Source organism: Ictalurus furcatus, chromosome 29, assembly GCF_023375685.1.
Source record: "Ictalurus furcatus strain D&B chromosome 29, Billie_1.0, whole genome shotgun sequence".
NCBI lineage: Eukaryota > Metazoa > Chordata > Actinopteri > Siluriformes > Ictaluridae > Ictalurus > Ictalurus furcatus.
The window spans coordinates 8,519,873-8,543,633 of record NC_071283.1 but is presented as its reverse complement, the minus strand read 5'-3'; the positions used below and the strand labels follow the sequence as shown (position 1 = coordinate 8,543,633).

At 37.5% G+C, this 23,761-nt stretch overlaps 2 protein-coding genes across 2 annotated transcripts; both read right to left on the bottom strand.

Annotated features, from left to right (window-relative positions):
- Positions 1–669: 669 nt before the first annotated feature.
- arhgap19 (Rho GTPase activating protein 19) lies at positions 670–14,228 on the bottom strand. Its single transcript, XM_053619585.1, has 11 exons — positions 12,474–14,228; positions 11,473–11,723; positions 5,952–6,032; positions 5,362–5,571; positions 4,293–4,519; positions 4,135–4,221; positions 3,899–3,964; positions 3,352–3,516; positions 2,079–2,168; positions 1,892–1,972; positions 670–1,600 (listed from the first exon to the last, which is right to left on the bottom strand). Exons 1-11 carry the CDS (start codon positions 12,515–12,517, stop codon positions 1,538–1,540), a joined length of 1,365 nt encoding a protein of 454 aa, XP_053475560.1. The 5' UTR covers positions 12,518–14,228; the 3' UTR covers positions 670–1,537.
- A 1,196-nt stretch (positions 14,229–15,424) lies between these two features.
- On the bottom strand, positions 15,425–17,782 carry LOC128604025 (pyrokinin-1 receptor-like). Its single transcript, XM_053618795.1, has 2 exons — positions 16,933–17,782; positions 15,425–15,750 (listed from the first exon to the last, which is right to left on the bottom strand). Exons 1-2 carry the CDS (start codon positions 17,780–17,782, stop codon positions 15,425–15,427), a joined length of 1,176 nt encoding a protein of 391 aa, XP_053474770.1.
- Between the last annotated feature and the right edge of the window lie 5,979 nt (positions 17,783–23,761).

Here is a 23,761-nt window from a genome sequence, read left to right as displayed (position 1 = left end):
ACTTTATAACCATCAATTTTAAGGGAAGAAGTCAAATAAATACGAGGGATTTTAATACTTCTGATTTAATGTCAAAAGCTGAAGGCACTGTACAATACAGCTGTGACTTTAAACCCACATATAGTAACATTGATCCACATACTTAAGCTGAAATACCACACTAGTTTAAATAACTGGTAAAGTTGGATGTAAAATGTGAACAATTCAATGTCACTGTAAAAAACAAAGCAAAAAAACTGAGTGAAACTGAAAAAAGCACAGATCCATTCATAAGAAAAGTGAAACATAAAGCACTTTCACATATAAAAATATTAAAACAAATAACTTAAAAGCGATCTCAAATTAAACAGTGGTTAACTCCTTAAAAGGGGAAAAAAACAGTAGTTTACGAAATGAAATGAAAGTTTCAAGTTAACAAAATGACTGTCAATAAAGATCTGAAATACACTAAGTAAAAAAAAATAGGCTCAAGCTTATTCACTTTTAAAAAGTTAGTAAAAAAAAAAATATCACCATAAAAAAATGTTAAAACAAAAATGCTATCCATATATATATATATATATATATATATATATATATATATATATATATATATATATATATATATATATATATATATATATATATATATAATTTTTTTTCTTTTGTAAAATAGCTGTCCTTTATATCCTTGTTCCACAAAGCTGGGCTTGGGGTTATTTCTGTACAGTGTGCTTTGGAGTGATGAGGCATAAATTTATCATAGCATAAAAATATTTTAAATCCTACAGTGGGGAAAAACTACATGCCTCTAAAGAAGTTGAATATCAGTAAGTGTAAACTAGGACACATTCTGTTCACAGAGATACAGAAATAATCGCCGTTCATCTCCCCTTTTCCCAAAAGTACAATGTTCAATATCAAACTTTAAAAATCCTCTCACATATCAAACAGTTCAGTGTAACAGCTCTAAATATCAGTGAGTGACTAGCTGTGTAGCCTACAAAGTTTGAAATAAGACCACAATTACATCCCAAACTCTGTATATCCATACCAAGTAGTATGTCAAAAGAGGACACAAACACTATTTAGTATGGCAGTGTGTTGGTTTTGGATGTACTGGATGTCTAGTCATTCTAGATTCACATACCTCCATATACTACCCTGAATCTCTGGATGTATATTCAAATCCAGTGAAACCCAAATTACACAATTCCAATGTACAAAAACCCTCTCAGTACATGCTTGACCTTTCTAAATACATATTCCATTCCTGACCTTTCTGAGTAGATGCTACATGCTTGGGACAATTTTCACTTTTTTTATATATATAATATATATATATATAAAAGATATACATCTTTCACAAACAGATTAATAATTCGGGACATTTGCAACTGGAAAAACCTGTGAAAATAAAAAACATGTAATGTATTGGTTTGGAAGTTCATCTTGTTTGCATAGTTAACAAGCTGGAGGTCACATTTGTTAATTGAGCCCAAATAAATATATACCTAAACCTGATCCAATATCAGTTTACAAAATAAAATAAAAAAAATTACAGGCTTAAACTAGAATGATGTTCCGTAGAAATAGGAGTTCTTGTGAAAGATGTGGAGCCCTGAAAGAAGGTATGATAAAAATTTAATGACAAAGCTAAAGGGGTGCACTTGTAAATTGATATTAGCAAAGTAGGTTAACACATGTCTTATTGATGCTTGATTAAATGCTTAACATATGAACTGCTCCAATATTACAGCCATTACATGCTTAGGTTTTTGGGTTGTAAATATTATCCAGTACATCATTTTAACTTAGTGTATCGTAATGTAAAGTGTATATCAAATGTAATTACATATTAAAAGACTGCTGAAAATAAATCTGTATAGATTCAGGTTCCGTTGCAACTTACGTTTTCCTTGTTCACCTCTTTGGTTTGGCTCACCCCGGATCCAGCTCTTTCATTTGTAACTGTATTCCCCAAAACTTTTCTCTGTTTAATGAAAATTATTTTTAGGTGTAATAACGATACAGCTGTCTTTCAAAGTGCTCACAAAGTACTAGAATGGAATTAAATTATTTAATAAAGAAATACAGACCTTGATGAGGCCTCCGAATGACCGGGAACGTCCATGCTTTTGGTTTGAAGCTCTAGGGCTTTCACGTACTGGAGTACCCTGCTTGTTGAACTACAAAACGCAATGTTCATTCAGCATGATTCATCAGAGGCCAATTTTTTATTAACATCCTGTATTAATGATCAAAATCAACAGTAGAAACTTTTAAAGAAGAGTCCTAAAGTAACTTTAGGTAAAGTTTCTTTAGTGATGCTAAAGTTTTTGGGGGCAGTGGTGGCTTGGCAGTTAAGGCTCTGGGTTACTGATCGGAAGGTCGGGGGTTCAAGCCCCAACACTGCCAAGCTGCCACTGTTGGGCCCTTGAGCAAGGCCCAATATGCGAATAAAGAATTTCACTCTGCATATGTATATGTGACCAATAAAGACTATCATTAATACCAGCATTTTGCAACCTAATCTACCACGTCTATACAGTATGCATTGTAACAAATCTCCGTCAAAGTCATTTGACATTTCTCTGTATTTAGAAATTAAACCTTGCTTATAAATTTGGTCAATAAATGTATAAATATGGGTGCTCATAGCACAACACTGTTGAAGGCCTCAATCTGATTGAATAGAATGTGTTTTTCTATAACAGCAGTTCAGACAGCAGTGCCAGCTGTAATTCAAATCACAGGTTTATATTAAATGGATTTCTTATCATTCTGTAGTAACAGGTCATTCACGGGGACTTATATGGCAGACATGCCACATAATCTAAGCTGAACTGATTAAATAAAAAAGTTGTGTTATTTAAGGAAGAAGATATCGTATAATTCTTGATATAGTAAAGCTTTCTGTAAGGAGTTGTTTATATAACATTTATGGAAGAAGTCTCAGGAGACAGTGCTTTGTAACAATAAGCAAGTTTTCTACCACGAGAAAGTACTCTACAGATTTAGAGCTGAATTTACAAATATCTTTGCCTGAAGAATTCATAAAAGGCTTCTCACAGAAATGTTTTACAAAAGTGTTGTTTAACTCTGCAATTGCCTTTAGACTTCCATTATAAGAAAATATCAAATCAACATGCTCTGTACTTTACTCTATGGTCAGTACATAAAAGCATGTTTGTCCATGATAACCACATACATTACAGATGTGGTAGACAGCGACTAGGTTAGATAGAACACTAGATTACTCCTTTAATATCTTATGTAGTGGTGAAGATATTATGGTTTTCAAGATGAACAAAGCTTGTCTTTTCCAAATCAGATACAAAGTTAATGCGAGTGTGGAAAGCAATGGGTTACCTGTCGAATGAGTTTCTTCTTCTTTGTCGATTCAGGCATGTTGCTGACATGCTGAAAAAGCTCACGCAGAGCCTCTTGTGTGTGTAGCTGGCTCCCATCCTCCTCACTGCTTCTCTTAGTGGGCAGGCCTCGAACACCAGCTCCAGCGTACAGCTCCATGTCATCCTAATACAACATGTTAGGAGTGATTTATATTCTGGTCAATTTCTCCACAGTGAGTGAGTGTGCATTAAAAGATGTATGACAACCTTCACAGACAGGGGGTCAGTGCTTTACCACATGGTAATGAAAGACAAATATAATTTATATGCAAATTTTCCCCACATACATTCAAATATTAATTCAACTTTTTTCATTTGACCAACTTGAGAACAAAAGATATAATTATGTTTGTGTATGAAGATGAAAAAAAATTACCATATAAAAATAATCACAAGGTTTTAAAATGAGTCCAGGTGACTGATCAGAGGACAAAAAAAAAGAAATTACATTTGACTACGCCACAATGATACTGAATAATTAAAGGACACAAGTGTATAATTCTAACCTTTGATTGAGGAGTTTCAGAGCCGGAGAAGAGCATCCGTGCATGGTCTTTGATGTATGCTGGTGCCTAGAAAAATATTGAATAAATCATTAAGAAGCATACTCATAAATAAGATTCAATTTGCAATGGATTAGATGATTTATGGATGGACTTCTAAAATGAAATGACTTTTAATTTACGTCATACGTCTGATAACCTCTCATGAATACAAGCTAATTAGGTTTCCAAGGTCTTACCCGAAACAACTTCTGTGAATGCTTGATAAGAAATGCAATGCCGTTGTTCAGCTTATTCAAATTGTCTTGCAGATCATTTGCAGTCACCTGTGCACAAACAAACTTTTTGAGACGGCTGCAGCAAACAATAAGAAAATAACAGAAAAACTCAGACCTACATTTTTGGGCCATATGATATGCGGTGCAAACATTAGTGCCAGGTTGAAGGCAGACATTTTGTTTTTGTCTTGTTGCTTGGCGGTCTGATAGAGCAGGTCCAACAGCAGTTTGAGGAGGCTGCGGTTGGCTGGAGGCAGAAGCATGAAGAGAAGCTGCAGCGCTTCGAGTTGGCGCTCTTTGTTCGGCACAGACGTCTTGTTGCCTCTCTCATCGAACAACGTAATCTCTGGGAAATGCAGAAACAATAAATACCTTCAACTGAAGCATAATGCACTATTTATTTTATTCATCTTGATTGATTTCCCCCTTTTTTTGCTTTGGATTTGTCATGGAACTTAATGTTGTGCTTGGTGTACATTATGTAGTTGTGAAATTATATGAAATTGATTTGGCAACTATTGCAGTTCCTCATGCAGTTATGTTATTTAGTCACGGAAACTTTATATTTTAAAATGAACTTATTAAGCCTCATCTGAAACTGAAGAAATTAGTGTTTCAGACGTCAAGTGTGTATGGGTTTAAAAACAGAACATCTGAGACACAGAATTACTGTACATAAGGTGTCATTCATAAATAATGGCATCTAGGAATAGCACAATTTTGACGGTATTGCCGTTTCAGATTATGGGATGGCAGTACAGATTTATGAACACTTTCTAACTTCAACTATACTAAGCTCATTATTTAAATGTGTACTACAATAGTTTGCCTACTTATTACAGCTATGGAGTGTTTTATTCCTGAATTTTCCACCAATAGAACATAATAGGTCAAAGCTGAGATTATTTCTAGGCCTAGGTTTTGAGGTTTGGATTAAATCCATTCAATTCAAATAACCAAAACAGGCTATACAAACACAATGATCATTAAATAATAATGGTTGGTTGGTATTTCTGTAATGAAACTGAATAATCAGAGAACCCTGGAGCTCCCTGAATTCCACATTAGGAACCACTGCTTTAAAGGAATAAATGTGGAAATTCCCACTGCCCACAAGTATTTGCGTCACCACCCTGAGCCCTGAAATTGTCCTGACTGAGGTAAACCGTCATCCCTGTAAGGGCGTACCGGCTATTTTGAGATGTGCATGATAATGGCGATGAGTCAGCAGTGGCTCAGGCAGCTCCCCCAGGAATGCCTTTAGCAGTGTGGCCACATCATGCGGGTGGTAATCCCCCGTGTCCAGGTCGACATCTGCACCACTGTTGAGTATCTCCCTCAGTGCCTGCTGTCTGATGCTGTTCCCTGGCACGCGGAACAGGCCCTCCACATGTAAGTCTGACAGATAAAGACAAGAGCCAACTGCTTCAGAATAAATTATTCACTTGCCTCCCCTATGCAGGTCCTGTCTACATTTTTTCTTGGTCTTTTAAGGTCAGAAATACCCTCAAGTAACACTGCAGTGGATTACTTTCAGCTAAAACAGAAGCTGAAACATGGAGGCGACAATAATTTACATTTTAAATAGAGCACTTGATGAAGTATCAAAAGTGAGATTAGACAGAAAAACATGAAAAAAAAAATGGATAATAACAGTATGTTTTTATTAGCGCCCTATAAATCTGGCAACAAGTATGTAAAACAATTTATTTTTTAAAAACACTTTCTTGTATTAAAACTTCCTTTAATGCAGAATAAGAGAAAACAGGACAACTTACTTTTTCCAAGGTACTCTATGAGCTGGTAAATTTGGGCAATGCCCTCCTCAGTTAATGGTGCCCCAAATATCACTCCTTTCTCTGAAATAAAAACAACATAAAATATTGAAATTGATTTGTTGTTTAAAACCCAGTTTACAGCTACAACTTGCAACGCACTTATGACTAAAGCAATATCACAGTCACACAAAACCCTTTAGAATTAGATGTGCAGAAATTAAATACATCAAAACAGCTGCCAACCTTTTGTGGTGTGGGTGGTTTTGCACCTCCTGTTGGTTCCCATAGAAATTCTTTTACATTTGTAGGTCTTGCAAGTGGTTGTTTTTAAAAAACGTTTTTTTTTTTAAACATACATACCTATGCATGCAATTTGTGATATTAAAATGATAAGTATCTACCTGGGCTTATTTTTAAAGGCAGATATAACCTTATAATACTAAGGTCACAAATGGTTAATTATCAGTGTGCAAACCCAGCCTATAGTTGCCGGTCAATAGACCAATTTTCCTGATGATTCCTGACATTTCTATGTAGTTACTAGAATAAAACACCTAATAAATCAAGCCATTTAAAGCAATACACACACTGATCATGCACCTTGCATGCTTTAAAACTGCTTAAAATTATGATGTTGACATACAAGGCATTACAAGGCTTTGCTCCTCATTACTTATCTGCTTTATTAATTCCTTACACCCCAAATTGCAGACTGCGCTCCTCACAGTGTAATCTGTTAACTGTTCCACAAACCCACTTAAAATCTATGGGTGACGGGGCTTTTTCTGTCTATGCTCCTTCCCTTTGGAACTCTCTTCCTATCGAACTTAGGGAAGCTCAGGCCTTTGGCATTTTTAAAGCTCAACCCAAGACATACTTTTTTTAAACTTGCATTTGACTGTTGAGGTCTACTTTTATTATTATTATTATTATTATTATTATTATTATTATCTTTTATAAAAAAAAATAAAGAAAATAAAAAAAAATTCTGTGTACTGCTTATTTTGTGTAGCAGCGAAACAGGTGGTAGGCATCATTCTCTGTGGTTGTACGATTGCAAATATGTAACCATGTACTGGTAACCATCCATTCAGCCAACCATGTGGCAGCAGCTCAACGTAGAAAATCATGAAGATACAAGAGCAAGCGCTTCAGTTAGTGTTCACAACAAACATCAGAATGGAGGAAAATTTGACAGTGACTTTGACTGTGACATGGTTGTGGGTGCCAGATGGGCTAATTAAGTATTTCATAAACTTAACCTGTAACTTAAATCACCACTTTTTTAATCATGGTGAGCAGAGAAACATCTCCACATACACACACACACACACACACAACCTTGGGAGTGATAAGCTACAAGACAATGTAAATGTAATGTAAAGAACACTTCTGGTTCCACTCCTATCAGCCAAGAACAGGAATCTGAGGCTACACTGTTAACAGGTTCAGTTGAAGCCTGGAAAAACATCACCTGACCTTTTTCCTTCTTCAGCTCTCCAGTTTGGGTGAGCCTGTGCCCACTATAGCCTCAGATTCCTGTTCTTGGCTAACAGGAGTGAAACCCAATAATTGAATAAGCAGGGGTAATTTTTCAAGGACTATACAAGAGATGTCATTCAAACATTCTTTATGTCTTCTTTTTAAATTCAAAAATATAAAATAATAAAAATAATGATAATAAAAAATTAATTATTTAAAAACACAATCCATTTTTATATGGCTCAATTTGCAACCATGCTGAACTAAATTAGCATTTTCTCAGGCATTGCTTCATCTTCACCATAACATCAAAATACAGGGTGTCCCAAAAGTCTCCATACATAGGGGAAATTAACATTAACATTAAGACTACATGTTAACAGCAGTCCCTTCCATGGCCGTACGCACCATTGAGGTCACCGAGGATCGGATAGCAGTATTTTTTTTTGAGGTGTATGTTAAAAGTCATATAATAATTGCCTAATAACTCTTTGTTGCCGCAAAGATCGTACATAACCAGCCTTCTCAGGTGACTGCTTGCTTGAGTTGACCAATGAAATCGGCTGGAGTGGCAGGCTTTGTGCTCCACTGTGCTGGACTGTACATCAACAAACTGGGTAGGACAGGCACCTTAATCCATCGAAGCATTATGAGCTAACTAGAGAATTTTAGTAGTCGTCTGCTTGTAGTTCATAGCCATGATTCATCCCCACCCATTCAGACATCATCTGACAAATAGCTCCTGTGTGCGGTTACGCTCCATTAAACAGTGGCCGTCCATCATGAGTGAATTAACTAGCTAGCTGCCAGTTAACATTAATTCCATCCATCTAATGACAGACTGATAATGATGATGATATTCTTTCATAGCAGTTTGTGCAGGGTTGAAATGCATGTTGAAATGATGAGGTACCACTATATATTTATTTTCATTGCAAGATTATCCTAGCAGAGGCCAGTAACATTTACAAATAAATATCAATTTTCCCTGTTTACTTTCTTTTCTGACACAGATGAATGAAAAGACTGCTCCCAAAGCTCAGCTTTGGGAAGGGAAGCAACAGGGGACAAGATGAGACAGAGAGAAAAAGAAAAGATGATGCAGATGAGGGGGAAGAGCAGGTACTACCCACTGTGCCCATAATACGATTAGCATTATGTTACTGTGCTGTTTAACACAAACAAAACTGACCTGATCTCATTCTAACTATGTAGACCTGATTACAACACAGATACATGTTCTTTGATCATTACAGTGAAGCCTATAGGTTCAGTTTAATTTCATAAGTATAGTGTCACAATACAGTATAGCACTATTGTATAGATATCATTCTGCATAAAACACATTTTTCCTACATGTACTGCTGGAGACAATTTCATAATTCAAACCCAAAAATACACAAAATCAAACACAAAGATTAAATAAAGGTGTTTTTAATTCGCTACTGCACACCGACATGGTTTTAAAGCTATCATTATCCAACGTCTTAAAATGCACCTATGTCGATCAGGGAAATCAATATTTTTCACCCCCTAACCTCGCTAACAAACTTAATTTTTGGACCTCAGTATTTTTTAAACCCTGCATACGCCTGAATTGTTTTCATTTAGTTGCATATTGTTATATTGGGTTGCATATTTTCATTTGGTTGATTGTATTTTTATTTATCCTACATTTTGGGTACAATTTTATTGATATTTTACTTCTTCGAGATGATGCACTTTAAGGATCAGTCTAATTTGATGTAAAGATTTGTACATTAGCAGGAATGTAGTGCAACATGGAGGTGAAATCAGTGGTCTATTTATTTAAATGTGAAAGTGCAATAAAAATATGTTGTCCCTAAAATCAAAGAATAATTGTGATAAATAATTGTGATCTCAATATTGATCAAAATAATCAGGATTATCATTTTGGCCATAATCATGCAGCCCTAGTCACACTGTTCTTCTGTTCACCTATTTTAGAAATATGACTTGATATCTGTTCAGTGTTACTTCAAATAAATATGCTTAAATAGCATTTATGTTTCTGTATTGTGTTATATTTTTATGCTAGTTAGTGGTGTTAAAAATTGGTTTAACCATCAATGAGCCGGTGTATTATGATGTGGCGTGTTGCGGGCCGGGTGTGGTGGTCCGCTCTGGCCCAGAGAGTCCAGGGCCACTTTTTGGTCCCAGTTTACCCTCAATTATTGCTAATAATGCATGCTGAAAATTTAAATATCGATGTTAAAATACTGAAATGAGAGCCCCATTCCAATATTTTGCCTAGGGCCCCCAAATTACTAAATCCATCCCTGCCTTGCACTCGCAGTGCAGTACTGGCTACTCTCTTCTATGGAAAATAGCTAAGGTTTGTCCAAAAAAAAACCTCTAGATTTGTTGCTAGGTGCTTTTTTGATAAAAAGTTGTTTAAGGGGTCTGAAACGTGAACCGGAGCTGTCTCTGTCAAAATGAGTGAGTGAACATGGGGGGAGGGGGGGGGGGGGGCTGCAGTGTGGTGTAATATCTTAAGTGAAAGGTTTGTATCTGTGTTCTATCGAAAAGTAACACTTAAAAGTAACACATTTTAAGCACCCCTAGATTAAAAAATGGCTATTTTCAAGGCTTTTCAGTACTTAAATTTAAAAAAGCCAAATTCAAGCACTTCAAGCACCTTGTACGAACCCTGATATATGACCCCGGCAATTGCGTTTGTATCCGCACCAACCTCATTCAGGTGGTCTCGGTCCGATTGCAAACAAACTCGAGAGTGGTTCGCTTGTGGAGAGAAAGCAATCAGACCCAACAGACCAACATGTATAGCAATGCTTAATAGGAACTGCGTTACGGACAAAACATGTTTGTTTTGCTAATGGCTCGCAACATGGTTTAACTTGGACCAAAGACAAGGTAAAATGCCTCATTGAAATTTGGTCTGATGAGCATATTTCTGAACATCTCAATGAGATGGGCTTTAATTGCTCTTTGGAATATATAAATTAGATAAATTATAATAACTACAGCTAAAAAGTAAGTCACAATAAGCTCGCAGAGCTGCGGTCTATCCATCTGGATGGATATGCTATGGGTGGAACCCTAGAACATAAACAGGCTTACTGACCAATGGGAGGACAGTTTACTCACATGTGACTTGCATAAACATTTTGGTACACTGAAATGTTGCCTTGTGAAAGCGAACGAGGAGAAAATTCAGCATCGTAACAATTTAAGTCCCCGTTTTGGATCAAAGAACAGATTTAAAGGTTGGAAAATGCCCTTAGTATAAATTCACTGGGACATTTCACTGTTTGTGTCACTCCACTTGTCTGTATTCATTCTAGCAATAGTGAGTTACACAGAAACCGTTTCTACACACAACACTACACAACATCTAGCTGAGACTACTTTGGGAATGATTTTCGTTGATGGAGCAAAAATAAACAATATTTGACCGTATTGTGTCTGAAATGTCAGTTACTGGATATTAATCACACTCTCAAACTTGCTGTTGTAAGTAAATGTTGGATGAAGGAACACACAAAAAGTGCAAGTATAAACAGTGCAGGTAGGAAACGGCAGCTTGCTAAAATACACACTGGTGCCGTCTTGTCCCCTATTTGAGGTAAGACAACTTTAAAAGTACTTAAATGGTTTACATGGTTTGGCACAAGAATATATTACAGATCGTCTACAGCTATATCAATCGCCTAGGCTTTTAAGATCCACACACAGAGTTTCATGTCCCAAACTCACGACTGAAATCTAAAGGAGACCGAACTTTCTCTGTGGCAGCTCCCCGAGTCTGGAACAGCCTCCCGGTCCACATTAGACCTTGTGATGGAATTGAATCATTTAAATCGCTGTTGAAGACTAGTTTTTACTCTGCTGTGTTTAACAGTCCTTAAACCTACTGTATTTGGTGTTCAAGTGTCATCTTACATATGGTTAAATGTGTGTGTGTGGTAACTTTGAGTGTAAAGCAATTTTGGTCAACTCGTGTTGTTGTGAATGATGAAGAGTTGGCGACACTGCTTGTGAGATGTGTTTTGTTCACCTTTACGCTTCAGGAAGTTGGGTAGGCGCAGGAAGCCTGTGGAAGCGGGGAGCTTGAGGTCTGTTTCTCCCTGGAGCTGTGCAAATTCTGCTCCAGGTAAATCAATGAGCCTGCTTATGTTACTCAGCAAGAGCTCAGTGAAAACCAGAGGCTTCTCGTGCCTCAGTTTCTCCACAAAGAAATCAGGGTTGAAAATAACCGGCTGGCTTTGAGGCATCTCCTGGCTAATGACTATATTACATACTGTTCCCCTGTGGCAAGACAAAACGGAGCAAAAACAAAATAAACAACAGACAAACTGACTTTTTTTTTTCCTCACGCAAATTGCCGAATTTCTTCTTATAGCAAACGTATACAGTTATAATATCCGATACAGACTGCAGAATTATGTTTGACGTTATCATTGCAGATTAATACGGTATATTATGTGGCTCTTTTTAAAATAACGCTAATGTAGGTCGTTATTTTGCCACGTTAGGTCGTTATTTCACCGAAATCCTCAAAGCAAGAAGTCAATGGCAATAATGAAAGCAGTTACATACAGATATATTTAAAACACTGCACAGTAACGCAGTGCATGTTACCTAACAAAGTAAAATACTGATTAGGTCTAAAGTAGACTGTTTTAATACTGTATTTGTTTATAAAGACTAATACAAGCTGCATTCCAATTGGTGACGATATAGCTTGCTAGCTACTACATACCTACTTAACACCGTACATTGCTAAATCCCCAAATCACTATTTACTAATTACAAAAAGGCACATAATCGGATATAAAATACGCGCGTTTACATTCTATACAGCACACTACAAATCCCAACACGAAGCTGTTTGAAATGCTAATGCTAACGCTAGTTGTCAAGGTTCAACGAAGCCTGTATTGCTAGCTAAACTTTCTGAAGACCCCGCACTAAAATAACAGAAATTATTTACACTTTCATCTCATTCGCTTTTAATACAGCTGAAAATAACACAAAAGATAAAATACAACTGCCCACCTTCTACTCTGTTTGTTTTGTTCGTTATCTTTCTCAGCCGCCATGTTCAGTTTGAATCTGCCACTTAGAGCACCTTTGACCCGCCCCTTGATTCTGATTGGTTTGTACACAGAGCGAAATTTCAAATCGCAGCAGACTCCGGGGTAAAATCATGAATATTAATAAACAGCGAACAGACTGATGTGTGATTGGCTGAAGAAAGATAGTTTCATACTTTTTCCACTTCCGCCAAGTCTTTGAGTAGTCTGAATGATGCGTTCCTGCCAAAAAAAAAAAAAAAAAGTCAGAGCCCAGAGTGTGTTCATTCAAATTCAGACTTATATTGTGGATAGCTTTCCCTTATCCACATTAAATTAGTTTTCCTCTGATATATTTGAACAACGGCAAAACCTTGTTTTATAAATTACCTGAAGACTAATAACCAGAACTCCCTAGCATAATAGTAGGCCTAATGATGGTTATCTATCCATTTTTTTTTCTCTATGGGACTTTACAACAATATTCCTCCTTGTTCTTTATGAATACATTAATGATGATCTGTAATGATTGCATCTCCGAATGATAACGTTATATATTTATACATTGCTTTACATGCATAACATAAAATAAAAACATTCTGTATTGATTCGCATTACAACTGGTAGGATTAACCAGCCAATCACATGTTGGTTGGTTCTGTCCGCTGCCTCATTAATATTCATGACCTTACCTGGTTTGGAGATGTGGCGTACAGAGAAGCCTGTTGTGTTGCCTTTCTTCCTCCTAGCCACTGATAGGCTGTATCTCCAAGCTACTGAAAACAAATTTGCAGAACGTTTACATACCATATGTAATGCATTCACAGTGAGTAGGGAGCCGTAGGGTATTAACCCATTTTAGCAGGGCAAATTGACTGAACTGATTTGTCACGCTTATTTAACAAGTGTCAGTACACAATTGTTGAGTTCTTAGTCTAGTTTAAAGTAGTCCGTGTATGTAGTAAAGTGTGTGTTAAACATTAGTTTGATATATCCTACTATACAGTGTAACTGTATGGGATTTGATATATAACCTGTTTCCTACCACTAGGGGTAGTCCGTGCTCTGTAGCAAGGACGCTTATAACACAAACGTTAAATTCAGTTAAGGCAAACCATAACACAGTGGGTTTCAAAGTGGGGGCCGCGGCCCACTTGGGGGCCGCCAGGGGGCGCCCGGGGGGCCTCAACAATTTGGTAGGAGCCAACAAGCCCATCCCTCCCACTAGTGTGCTTTCTCTTTCTCACGCTCAGACAACCACACACACACACACACAGACACACACAATGTAATTACCTAATGTAATGTAATGGGAAGATGTAAGATGTAATTATTAATAAAAAAGGATGATATATTCAGAAGTCTTTGTATTTTTAATGTGTTTTAAAGGCATCTTGCAAAAGGGGGGCCTCGGTCAAATGTTAATGCCATTTGGGGGGCCGTGCCCTGGAAAAGTTTGGGAACCCCTGCCATAACATACTGCAAACACAAAAAGCACACTGAACAGTTAAAACACTAAAAACAAACAAACAAAAAACACGCAGCTTATTGTTGGGAGGAATTACCTCATGCAAGTCAGTAAAATGACTGGAATTGCATATTATTATGCGTTTCTTCTTTTTCTTGCAGTGCTGTGTTTAAACAGGATTGGGAGAGTTACTTAAAAAAAATATTCTGTTACAGTTACAAATGACTTCATAGAAAATGTCATCAGTAACGTAATCCAAGTATCACAATAGAAAAGAAATGTAATCTGATTATTTTTGGATTACTTCAAGGTCACATATGTAAATAAAGTCAAGAGAAAAGCAATATGATCTAAAAGACTTTTATTTAGAGCTTATTTTAGAGCTTAAAACATGTTCAATGTTGTCCCTGGTGCGGGTAACATTACATCACAAAAGCTAGGGTGGCCATATTCTGGCTTTCCAAAAAGAGGACATAATTTTTTTTGTGCAAAATTTATTTGCGCATGCACCAGGAGGTTGCTCGTGTGAGTCACGACTGGCAAGAGAGAACCAGAACTATACTCAAACAGCTGTCTATATTGTGTTATGTCAAAAGATTCATTTCTTTGGTTTTAAATGAAATAAATTGTAATCCTGATAGTATTCTCTCTTTGTTTGTTTTTTTTTGTTTGTTTGTTTGTTTGTTTTTACAAAATGTACCTGTAATCTGATTACTTTGTTTTTTGATGTAAATGTACAGTTACCATTTTTTTGTATCCTGATTACGTAACGCCATTACATGTATTCTGTTACCCTCCAAGCCTGTGTTTAAACAAATATGAACATTTATCATATAATATTTTATATCTGTGGGTAAGAGGTAGTGCAGACCTAATGCTGAATTGTTCAGTGTAACGTTCTAGCAAAGCAAGGTCCATAGATCCACAATATAATCACAAATAATTATTAATCGTTATTAATATATAATTATTAAAAACTATTTACATTTTCACATTTAACTGTAAGACAGGCTGACATAATCTTTTAATTATAACAATAGAAACAACTGCAATCAGAAATTATACAAGAGACACTTATTCCTATTGATAACAAGCCAAATTCGGTCATCTTTAATGCCTTTAGAGAAATTATTTACGGTTCTTAATGGTTAAGTTAGCAAATAATTTCCTTTTCTGTGCTGTTAACAATACATGATCCCCTGAGGAATCCTTTGTTGATTCCTTTAATGACCACTGTAGTTGTCAGTACAGTTGTGCCTGAGAAGTATACACCAGATTTATTTAAATAAATAAAAACATGCTGCTACACAGAACATAAAGCCAATGTATACCCAATAAAACCTACAAAACATTTTCATCTGTAGCAACTGGAACAACGTGCTAATTCCAGATAGTGTACACGGTTCAATTCTTTCTCATTCACATTAATACTAAGATGGTTAAAATGTAGAGCAAATTAAGAGTCATCAGGCTGACATGCTAACTGCTCCTGTGGAATTCTGGCTAACCATGTTTGTCACAGATATTGGGTTTCTGTGTCTGCACACATGCAGACATCGGGGTCTGAGAGGCCCCAAGGTTTCCCAACATGCTTTGCGAAATATTTTAGAGGAGATGCAGAAGAGGATGGGGTCCAACGCACTGTTCACATACCAGAGAGGCAGTGACAGGTAGGACTTGAACACTGTGTACACCGTTAGCACAGTCCCTGACCACGAGTCCACATAAACTTGCATGAGTGAGGATGCAATGTCAGGGAAGTTGCACACAAAGAAAGTCACCACCACAGCCCCTGCAAAAATTGAAACAAGAGAAAGAGCAGTTGACAAAATGTAACACATAAAGAAAGAAACCAAATATCACAGTACAGCATCTGCAATCCTCCTTCTGTAGCCCTGCCTCAGGTACTTGAGTTCCACAGCCTGTAGCTACTACAGCTCAGCTAGCCTCAAAGACCCAGATATGTTACTCTTCATCTTAGTCTCCATGATTTCAGTGTTCATAGAGAAGCAGTGCTCCATTGTAAAAGGAAAAGGTTCCTCTTCTGTCATCTCACACATGGTGGATACCTCAGAGGCTGTGTCAGGTGACATTACCCTGTAATCCAGGATAATGGCTTGGGCATGCCTGTAGACAGAGGCTAATGGCACTGAAGTACCCAATGCCAGTAGCCATATCCAGCCTAGAAGACAGGGGGCAAAGGATCACATGATGTGACAGAGGGCCATACAGAGCTCTGTAGTGACAGTGAGGATCACCCAGATGTTGGTGGCACAGTACATCAGTACATCACACCAAAAAGTACGCTTTACACAAGGTACAACAGTAGTGGTATACAGTCATGGAAATATTCCAGGAACTGGAGGATATCAGATAGAACCAGACTAAGCAGGTAGAGTTGTTTGGCATTGGCCTTCATGCAGGTGTCCCTGAGGCCCACCTACCATATACAAAGGACTCTGACCTCAAGATGCAATCCTGCAATGTCTTCTGCACCTGCTTCAGTCCCCCAAACCTCCACCAGTCCTACCAGTTACTAACCTTAGGCTTGTCCAGATACACATTTCAGAGATTTGAGGATATAAAGGAAAGCAAAGGGAAATCGAATGGAATTTAATTACTATATTGTCTGAGAATGTTTCTAGATTTTATGCTTTATTTTGGTCATATCGCCTTTCTTGCTTAATGTCCTGGCAAACCACTAGTCCCAGCTTCATTACTCCAAAATCTGGACTCTCATCCCAGTGCCAATGAACACGGTACCAGTCTGTTCAGGAGCTAATGCAACCATGGCCTCTTCTATTCTGGCTTTTGCTGTTCTAGTCCTAGAACTAGTAGTTTTCTAGTTACTGCTTCAACTCTGCTTTGCAGAAAAGGCATCAGGAGCCTAGACTTGCACAGTAAAGCTATCAGGGCCAGAGAAAACCACAAAAAAATATGTTATGGTAAAGGTATCAGGAGAACAAGATCTTACCCATAAGCCGCAAAGCCCGTTTCTCTTGAATCAGCAGCTTCCCACTCTGGAGGCACTGTGGATTTCCTCCTTCACTTACAGCCCTAGTGATGCCCATGGCCATGCGCTGGCGGCTGTTGTAGTGGAAGTGGGTAATGATGAGTATGTAGAGGGCGAAGATGCACACAAGTGGGACCAAGAAGCAAAGGATGGCCCTCAGAAGTAGTGCTCCCTTGTAAAGGGGGGAAGGTTCCTCCTCGGTCATCTCACACATGGTGGACACAACAAAGGCTGTGTCGGGTGATGTTGCCCCGTAATCCAGGATGCAGGCTCGGGCATGCCTGTAGACGAGAGCAAATGGCACTGAAGTACCCAATGCCAGTACCCAGATCCAGCCCAGAAGACAGGGGAGTCGTGACTTCTTGAGGCCAGCAAGGGACCACATAGTGTGGCAGATGGCCACATAGCGCTCAATAGTAAATGCAAGGATCACCCAGCTGGTTGTGGCACAGTACATCTGGCGCACCATGAAGTAAGCTTTGCACAAGGGTTCTCCCAGTCTCCATGGGTAGCTTTCCCAATAGTAGCGGTATACAGTGATGGGAATTGTCAGTAGTTGGAGGAGGTCAGATAGAACCAGACTAAGCAGGTAGAGCTGTATGGCACTGAGCTTCATGCGGGCATCCCTGAGGAGCGTAAGCATGCTAACACCATTGGATAGGACCCCAAAGACAAATAGAATGCTGTAGAAGGCTGTCATGGGTATGGCAACATGGTAGGGCTCCTGTTTGGTGACACTGATGTAAAGGTCAGGTGCTGAGCTTGGACTTATATTGCAGGAGAACTGGAAATGCATCAAAGATTCATTCATGTTGGGAGAATGTGGGGACTAATAACCAGAATGACAATATCTTGTTGCTAAACCAGATTCTTGGAGTTGATCAGATAACTTTCTAAAGGAAAAGAGATAAATAATAAATATAAAAAGGAAGAAATTTCAAATCATAGTACACAAATTGTGGCATATAACATACAATTCATCATTTACTGGTGTCTTATCAGCGTTATCTATAATAATGCTTATGTAAGGACAAAATGTCACAATAGAAAGGCATTCCTAGGGATTATAATACCAGACAACAATCTTTAATCCTATTCAGCCATTTAAGATTCTATATAAGTGAGTCAGTGTTCCCATTCAATACTGGCAGCATACCTGAACACACACTGACAAATAAATATAGTCAGACAATGAAAAAATAATCATTAAATTAAATAAATACAAAATAAGCTGTGCATAAACATTTCCTTATAATTGTTGAAAAAAGTGCATAATTACAACCATAATATCACAAAATAATTACTACAATAGTATTACACTGCCATTAATTAAATAATTAAAACTGTCAATTTAAAAATGCTTAAACACTTAAAAAATGTCTGCAGATGAGGTATGGCCAAGTTAGTTCACATTTTCAAAGCTAACAGGTGGTTTTAAAAATGGTCAATTTCGTTCTGACACCATCCACTTTCCAGAATATTATTCATAAAGATTTTGTTACATTATATTAATTATAATTACTACAATATCATTGTACTAGCTATATAGCTGAAAATATTTACAGACTTACTGTGAAGTGTGGAACACTAAAGACAGAGATGTGCATCCAAGTCTGATTCAACCATCAAATGCAACACGGTGAGCGCTCTCGCTCTCTCTCTCTCTCTCTCTCTCTTTCTCTCTCTCACACACACACACACACACTTTCTTGTCACATCACAATTTGCACAACCACCAAAGCCTGTGAAGACTGAAAGTGCATCTTATTCTGTTATATTGCATCAGTCACATTGCTGTTCAAGTCACATTGATGTTTCACTCATGCTTAATGTTGTGAAATTGGAACAAATTGAATATGTAAAGCAAAACATGAAAAATAAGATTGATTTCTGTAGCAAATATTAATACTTTTTATGCTGGATGTTTTGAATGTAGACATTGAAAGGCTCTGAAAATATAAAATATGCATTAACAAATAGCAATTAAAGTGTCATTCGGGTAACATATTGGAATCGCAGCGAACAATTTGTCAACTGAGCATACAAGTGCTGGTCCTGCTGAGAGATACTAAATAATGTGCACTGCATTGCTCTGGCACATTGGAACGTGATTTCAAGGGATCCAAACCAATGTCTTTGGATAATGCAGTGTGGAGAGGACACGTAGTTCTGTTTTTCTCCATCTTTCATCATGCCTCTCTTTAGCACTCACTCCATCTTCAAGCAAACAACCAAACAATCATTCCCATGACATATTTTTTCTCAATGGACCCCAAAGCCAATGCCATATGCATGGAATCCTTCTGTCTCCATGGAGATATTTACTTTACCCACAACTGGAAGTATTTCAGGCTTTCATGAAAAACACCTGTAGGGAGAGAAAAACTGAGAAATGGATTTCTGAAAAGTTACATAACAGCCAGCACAGAAATGTATAATTCATCAAGTCATTCATTCATTTTCATTAATATAATATAATATAATATAATATAATATAATATAATATAATATAATTAATTGTAATTAATCCTTATCAGGATCACTGTGGATCCACAGCTTATCCCTGAAATACTTGGTGCAATGCAGGAATATACAGCATGGATTTTTGGGAGGTGGGTGGAAAACCTGAGACCCAAGTTCAGGATCAAACCTGGGACCCTGGATAAATTGGACACAATTCATTCATTCATTCATTCATTAATTCATTCATCAGTCAATCAAAAATAATAATAAACACACAAACAACCATGTAGGCTATTTGGGTTTGCTGCTAAATATGATCAACCTTTATTTTATCTACAGTGGATAGAATAAGTGAACACAAATGAACATAATCACATAAATAAGAAAAACAAGGAAAATATCCCACATACATCTACATACTTCTGTTAAAATTGCAGGTTTTGTGATGTAAAATTATTAAACCAAAATATATCATGTCAGATTTTATTCCACCATTAATGTGATGAAACAACAAACCAAATTCAGGTAAAATAAAAAAGAAGAAGATCCCTAGATGTGTAGCATTTGCAAGGAAGAAATCAAGATATACTAAGTTGGTAGACTCTTACCCAAAAAAGACTGATTGATGTATTACAAGCAAAAGGCTTTAACAAACGGCTGTGCAGAGTTATGCAAGGTTACTGTAAGGTTATTGTATCTCTCCGCCCCCCAAAACATTCAAATTTTGTTGGTTGCTAAATCACATTTAAGATGGAAAAGGATCTGACATGATTTATGTTCATTTCAAAGGTTTAACTTTCTTACATCACAAAAACCTTCAATGTTAACAGGGATGTGTAAACTTCTTATGTCCACTGTACTAAACTACAGCAACAATAGGCAAAAACAACAGGTAACAGCTGTGCTCTTTTTACTATGTATGCTTTGCACATTGGCAATAATTACAGCCAAGAGCTCCACTTTGCTTCCCTACTCTGCTGTGGATGACACTATGCCAGGGTTCTATATGGACATCACTCCATTTTCCCATGCCACTGAGGACGTCGCTCTGCCTTTCTGCTCCGCTGAGGATGTTCCTCTGCCTTTCTGCTCCCCTGAGGACGTTGCTCCACCTTCCTGTTCCGCTGAGGACGTCGCTCTGCGTTCCTGCTCTGCTGAGGACATTGCTCCGCCTCCGTGCTTTGTTGAAAGTCACTCCACACTCAAGAAAGGCCGATGAGATGGCTCACCAAGTCAAGCCCCTGTCTAAAGCTGATGACACAACTTCCCAAGCCTAGATCTTGCCTAATGCCTCGGCGAACCAGCCCCAGCCTCATGTCTGCTCCTTAGCTCCTTGAGAAACCTGCTACTTGTCAAACGATGCCTCCAATGGAACTGGACGGGCTGTGAAGACATTTTGCCCAGAGGGCCAGGACCATATTATCCAGGAAGTAGCTCTGAAATCCGATTACCACTATAATATGCATTCTGGGTAAAAAAAAAAAAAAAAAAAAAAAACTTTAACTTTGATTGTTTTAAACATCACACATTTATATAATATGCACATTTGATGAATTAAAATGGACTTGATAAAACACTCAGTTAATGTGGCACCAACGGATGATAAAATTATCAGGCTGGTAGTCAAGTGAGTAAAATATAATCTGGATGTCATGTAACATAGTTGGAGATGGATACAAGTGCAGTTCAAGCTTTTATTCAAAGAGAGGCAGGCAGACAAATCCAAACGATGGGCAAAAACATGGTCAAAAACAAGTGAGAGTCGGCATAAACAGCATAGACAAGTATCTGAAACATGAGGAGGACAGAACAGGATTAAAACCATAAAACCATGAAACACGGAACAAAGGTCAAAGGTTTGGTACAGGTCTGGCGGAAAACACAGAAACACACAATACTGGCGTGGAAAGTCATCTTATCAACCTCTAGATGGACCTTGACTTGGGAGGCCGTCTTGTCGACCTCAGAATGGAGCGGCTTGGTAATTGCAGACACGTCGATTATAAACCAGGCTTAAGTAGTATGGTGTGATTGTCAGATCCACTTTCGGTTCAACTTTCGGACAGATGGCCTCACATGATATGATGCAGAATTCATAGTTGAATCGATGAATGCAAGGCAGTGAAGCAACCCCAAACCATGACCTTCCACCACTGTGCTTCATAGGCGGTATGAGGTGCTTCTCCTGAAAAGCTGTCTTTGGTCAGCACCAAACATGTCTTCTGTTACTATGGCCAAACAACTCTATATTTGATTCGTCTGTCCAGAGCACATTATTCCAATATGCCTTTTCTTTGCCTATATGCTCATTGGCAAACTGTAGTCTTGCTCAAATGTTCTTTTTTAGATAGCAATGGCTTTCTTCTGGCACACTTCCCATGAAGGTCAAATTTGTGCAATCTGATTGTAGATTTTGCACTTTGACACCAACAGTTGCAAGACTTGCAGTTCCTGTGATTAAATTTTGGGGTTCTTGGAGACTTCTTTTTGCATCAGATGGTTTGCTCTTGGGCTGAATTTGCTGGGATGCCCAGTCCTGGACAAGTTGGTAGTCATTTGAAAAATGTGCCACTTGTAGATTATTTTCGTTACAGTGGAATGCTGAGATGTCTTGCCAGACTCATAGGCATCCACAACCTTTTTTTTTCTGAAGACCTTATAGAACACTTTAGCTCATGGCATGATGACACCACACACCTCAATAGCAAAGGGAACACCAGACACTAGATATAGAGGGGTATAAATAAGACAGGTTCCACCTGCACTCCCTAAGCAGGCTCTAATCACTGGCACCCAATCTTGAACTCTTGAACACCTGATATATATATCAGGTGATATATATATATATCACCTGATATATATCACCTGATATATATATATATATATATATATATATATATATATATATATATATATATATATATATATATATATATATAATGTTTTAAATCAAATGCAAAATCTGCATATGCAGCTTTGGAAAAAACTTTAATTATTTTAAGCTGCAGCTGTAAAAATAATTATTTTAGTGCTTCTCTGTGCTAGAGACTCCTCTGTTCTCTACATTTGACTCTTTTATTTAATTAATTAATTGAATTGACAGCACATTGAAAATGCTAAAATAAGAAGAGGATTGGGCATCCATGGACAATAAAAATCTGCAAAATTACATGAGTCTCCAAAATATGTGTGTGCATACTGGGTACCTGTACAATGAAGGAAATCAGCATGGGGAGCATGGCCAGAGGAAAATACAGTATGTTGAACAGAGAGATGGATATAAAAGCTTTCTGTGCATCTAAGATGTTATACGGACTGACAGACACAAAAACAGCAAAGGTCGCCAGTGACACCTCAAAAACACACATTTCACAGCAACTCAAACATAGAGTCATATGCACTTCCTTCTAAATTGTCAGTGGGGTCATTAGGTAATTAAGCACTATGAGACTGTATTGTGAGCACAGACACTATTATGCATGTTATATAAAACAATCACTCATAAAAGTAAAATTGCAAAAAAAAAAAAAGAAAGAAAAAAAAAGTAAAAACAGAGGAAATCCATCAGGCCACAATCTCTAGTCAAGCTTCTAACCCCTTGTCAAAGTCACATGATTACTAATGGAGCTCACAATACTGCCTTTCAACAATCCAGATGTTTCTGTTTGACTGTTACCCTGCGTCACGTTTCCTGATTTATCCTCGTCTACATTTGAGGCATTTGGCAGATGTAAGCCAGAATGACTTACATTTATACATCTGAGCAGTTGAGGGATAAGGGCTTGCTCAAGGGTCCAACAGTGACAGTTTGGCGGTGCTGGGGTTTGAACTCACAACATTCTGAGCAGTAGCCCAACACCTTTAGCACTGAGCTACCACTACCACTGTCTAAGTATTACTTAGCCTTTTTGTTTGTTTGCTACATTGCACTTGTAACTTTTCTGATTTATGGCAGTTAAAGGTGAATGGAAACCCACATATTTTGGAAAAATTCACTTAGGTAAATTAATCATCAAAAAATATGATGTTGTATTTACAAACTTTAGAAATCAGCGTTATACTTTGGTCTGTAGTGTTTTTTTTTGTTGTTTTTTTTTTACATTTACCAAATAATAAACCAATACTGAACACCAATCAATCAATCATACAATAATTAAAATATTACAGATGCACCTATGTATCGGCTGATACCACTTATGGGCCGATACATTGGTGCATCTCTAATATTTTAATTACTGTATGATTTTGTCATGAAATGACAGAGGGAAATAAGAACTACAGTTCTCAGCAGTCACGGCACCATAGTCACATGACCACCTGCACCTGA

Excerpts from the sequence above, each read along its gene's own strand:
- arhgap19 (XM_053619585.1), bottom strand. The coding sequence starts at position 12,517 with ATGGCGGCTGAGAAAGATAACGAACAAAACAAACAGAGTAGAAG. Across the intron at positions 5,572-5,951 it reads CATAGAGTACCTTGGAAAAA|ACTTACATGTGGAGGGCCTG; the intron begins GTAAGTTGTCCT and ends TTTATCTGTCAG. Across the intron at positions 4,520-5,361 it reads TGCACATCTCAAAATAGCCG|AGATTACGTTGTTCGATGAG; the intron begins GTACGCCCTTAC and ends TGCATTTCCCAG.
- LOC128604025 (XM_053618795.1), bottom strand. The coding sequence starts at position 17,782 with ATGAATGAATCTTTGATGCATTTCCAGTTCTCCTGCAATATAAGTCCA. Across the intron at positions 15,751-16,932 it reads ACGGGCTTTGCGGCTTATGG|GGGCTGTGGTGGTGACTTTC; the intron begins GTAAGATCTTGT and ends CAATTTTTGCAG.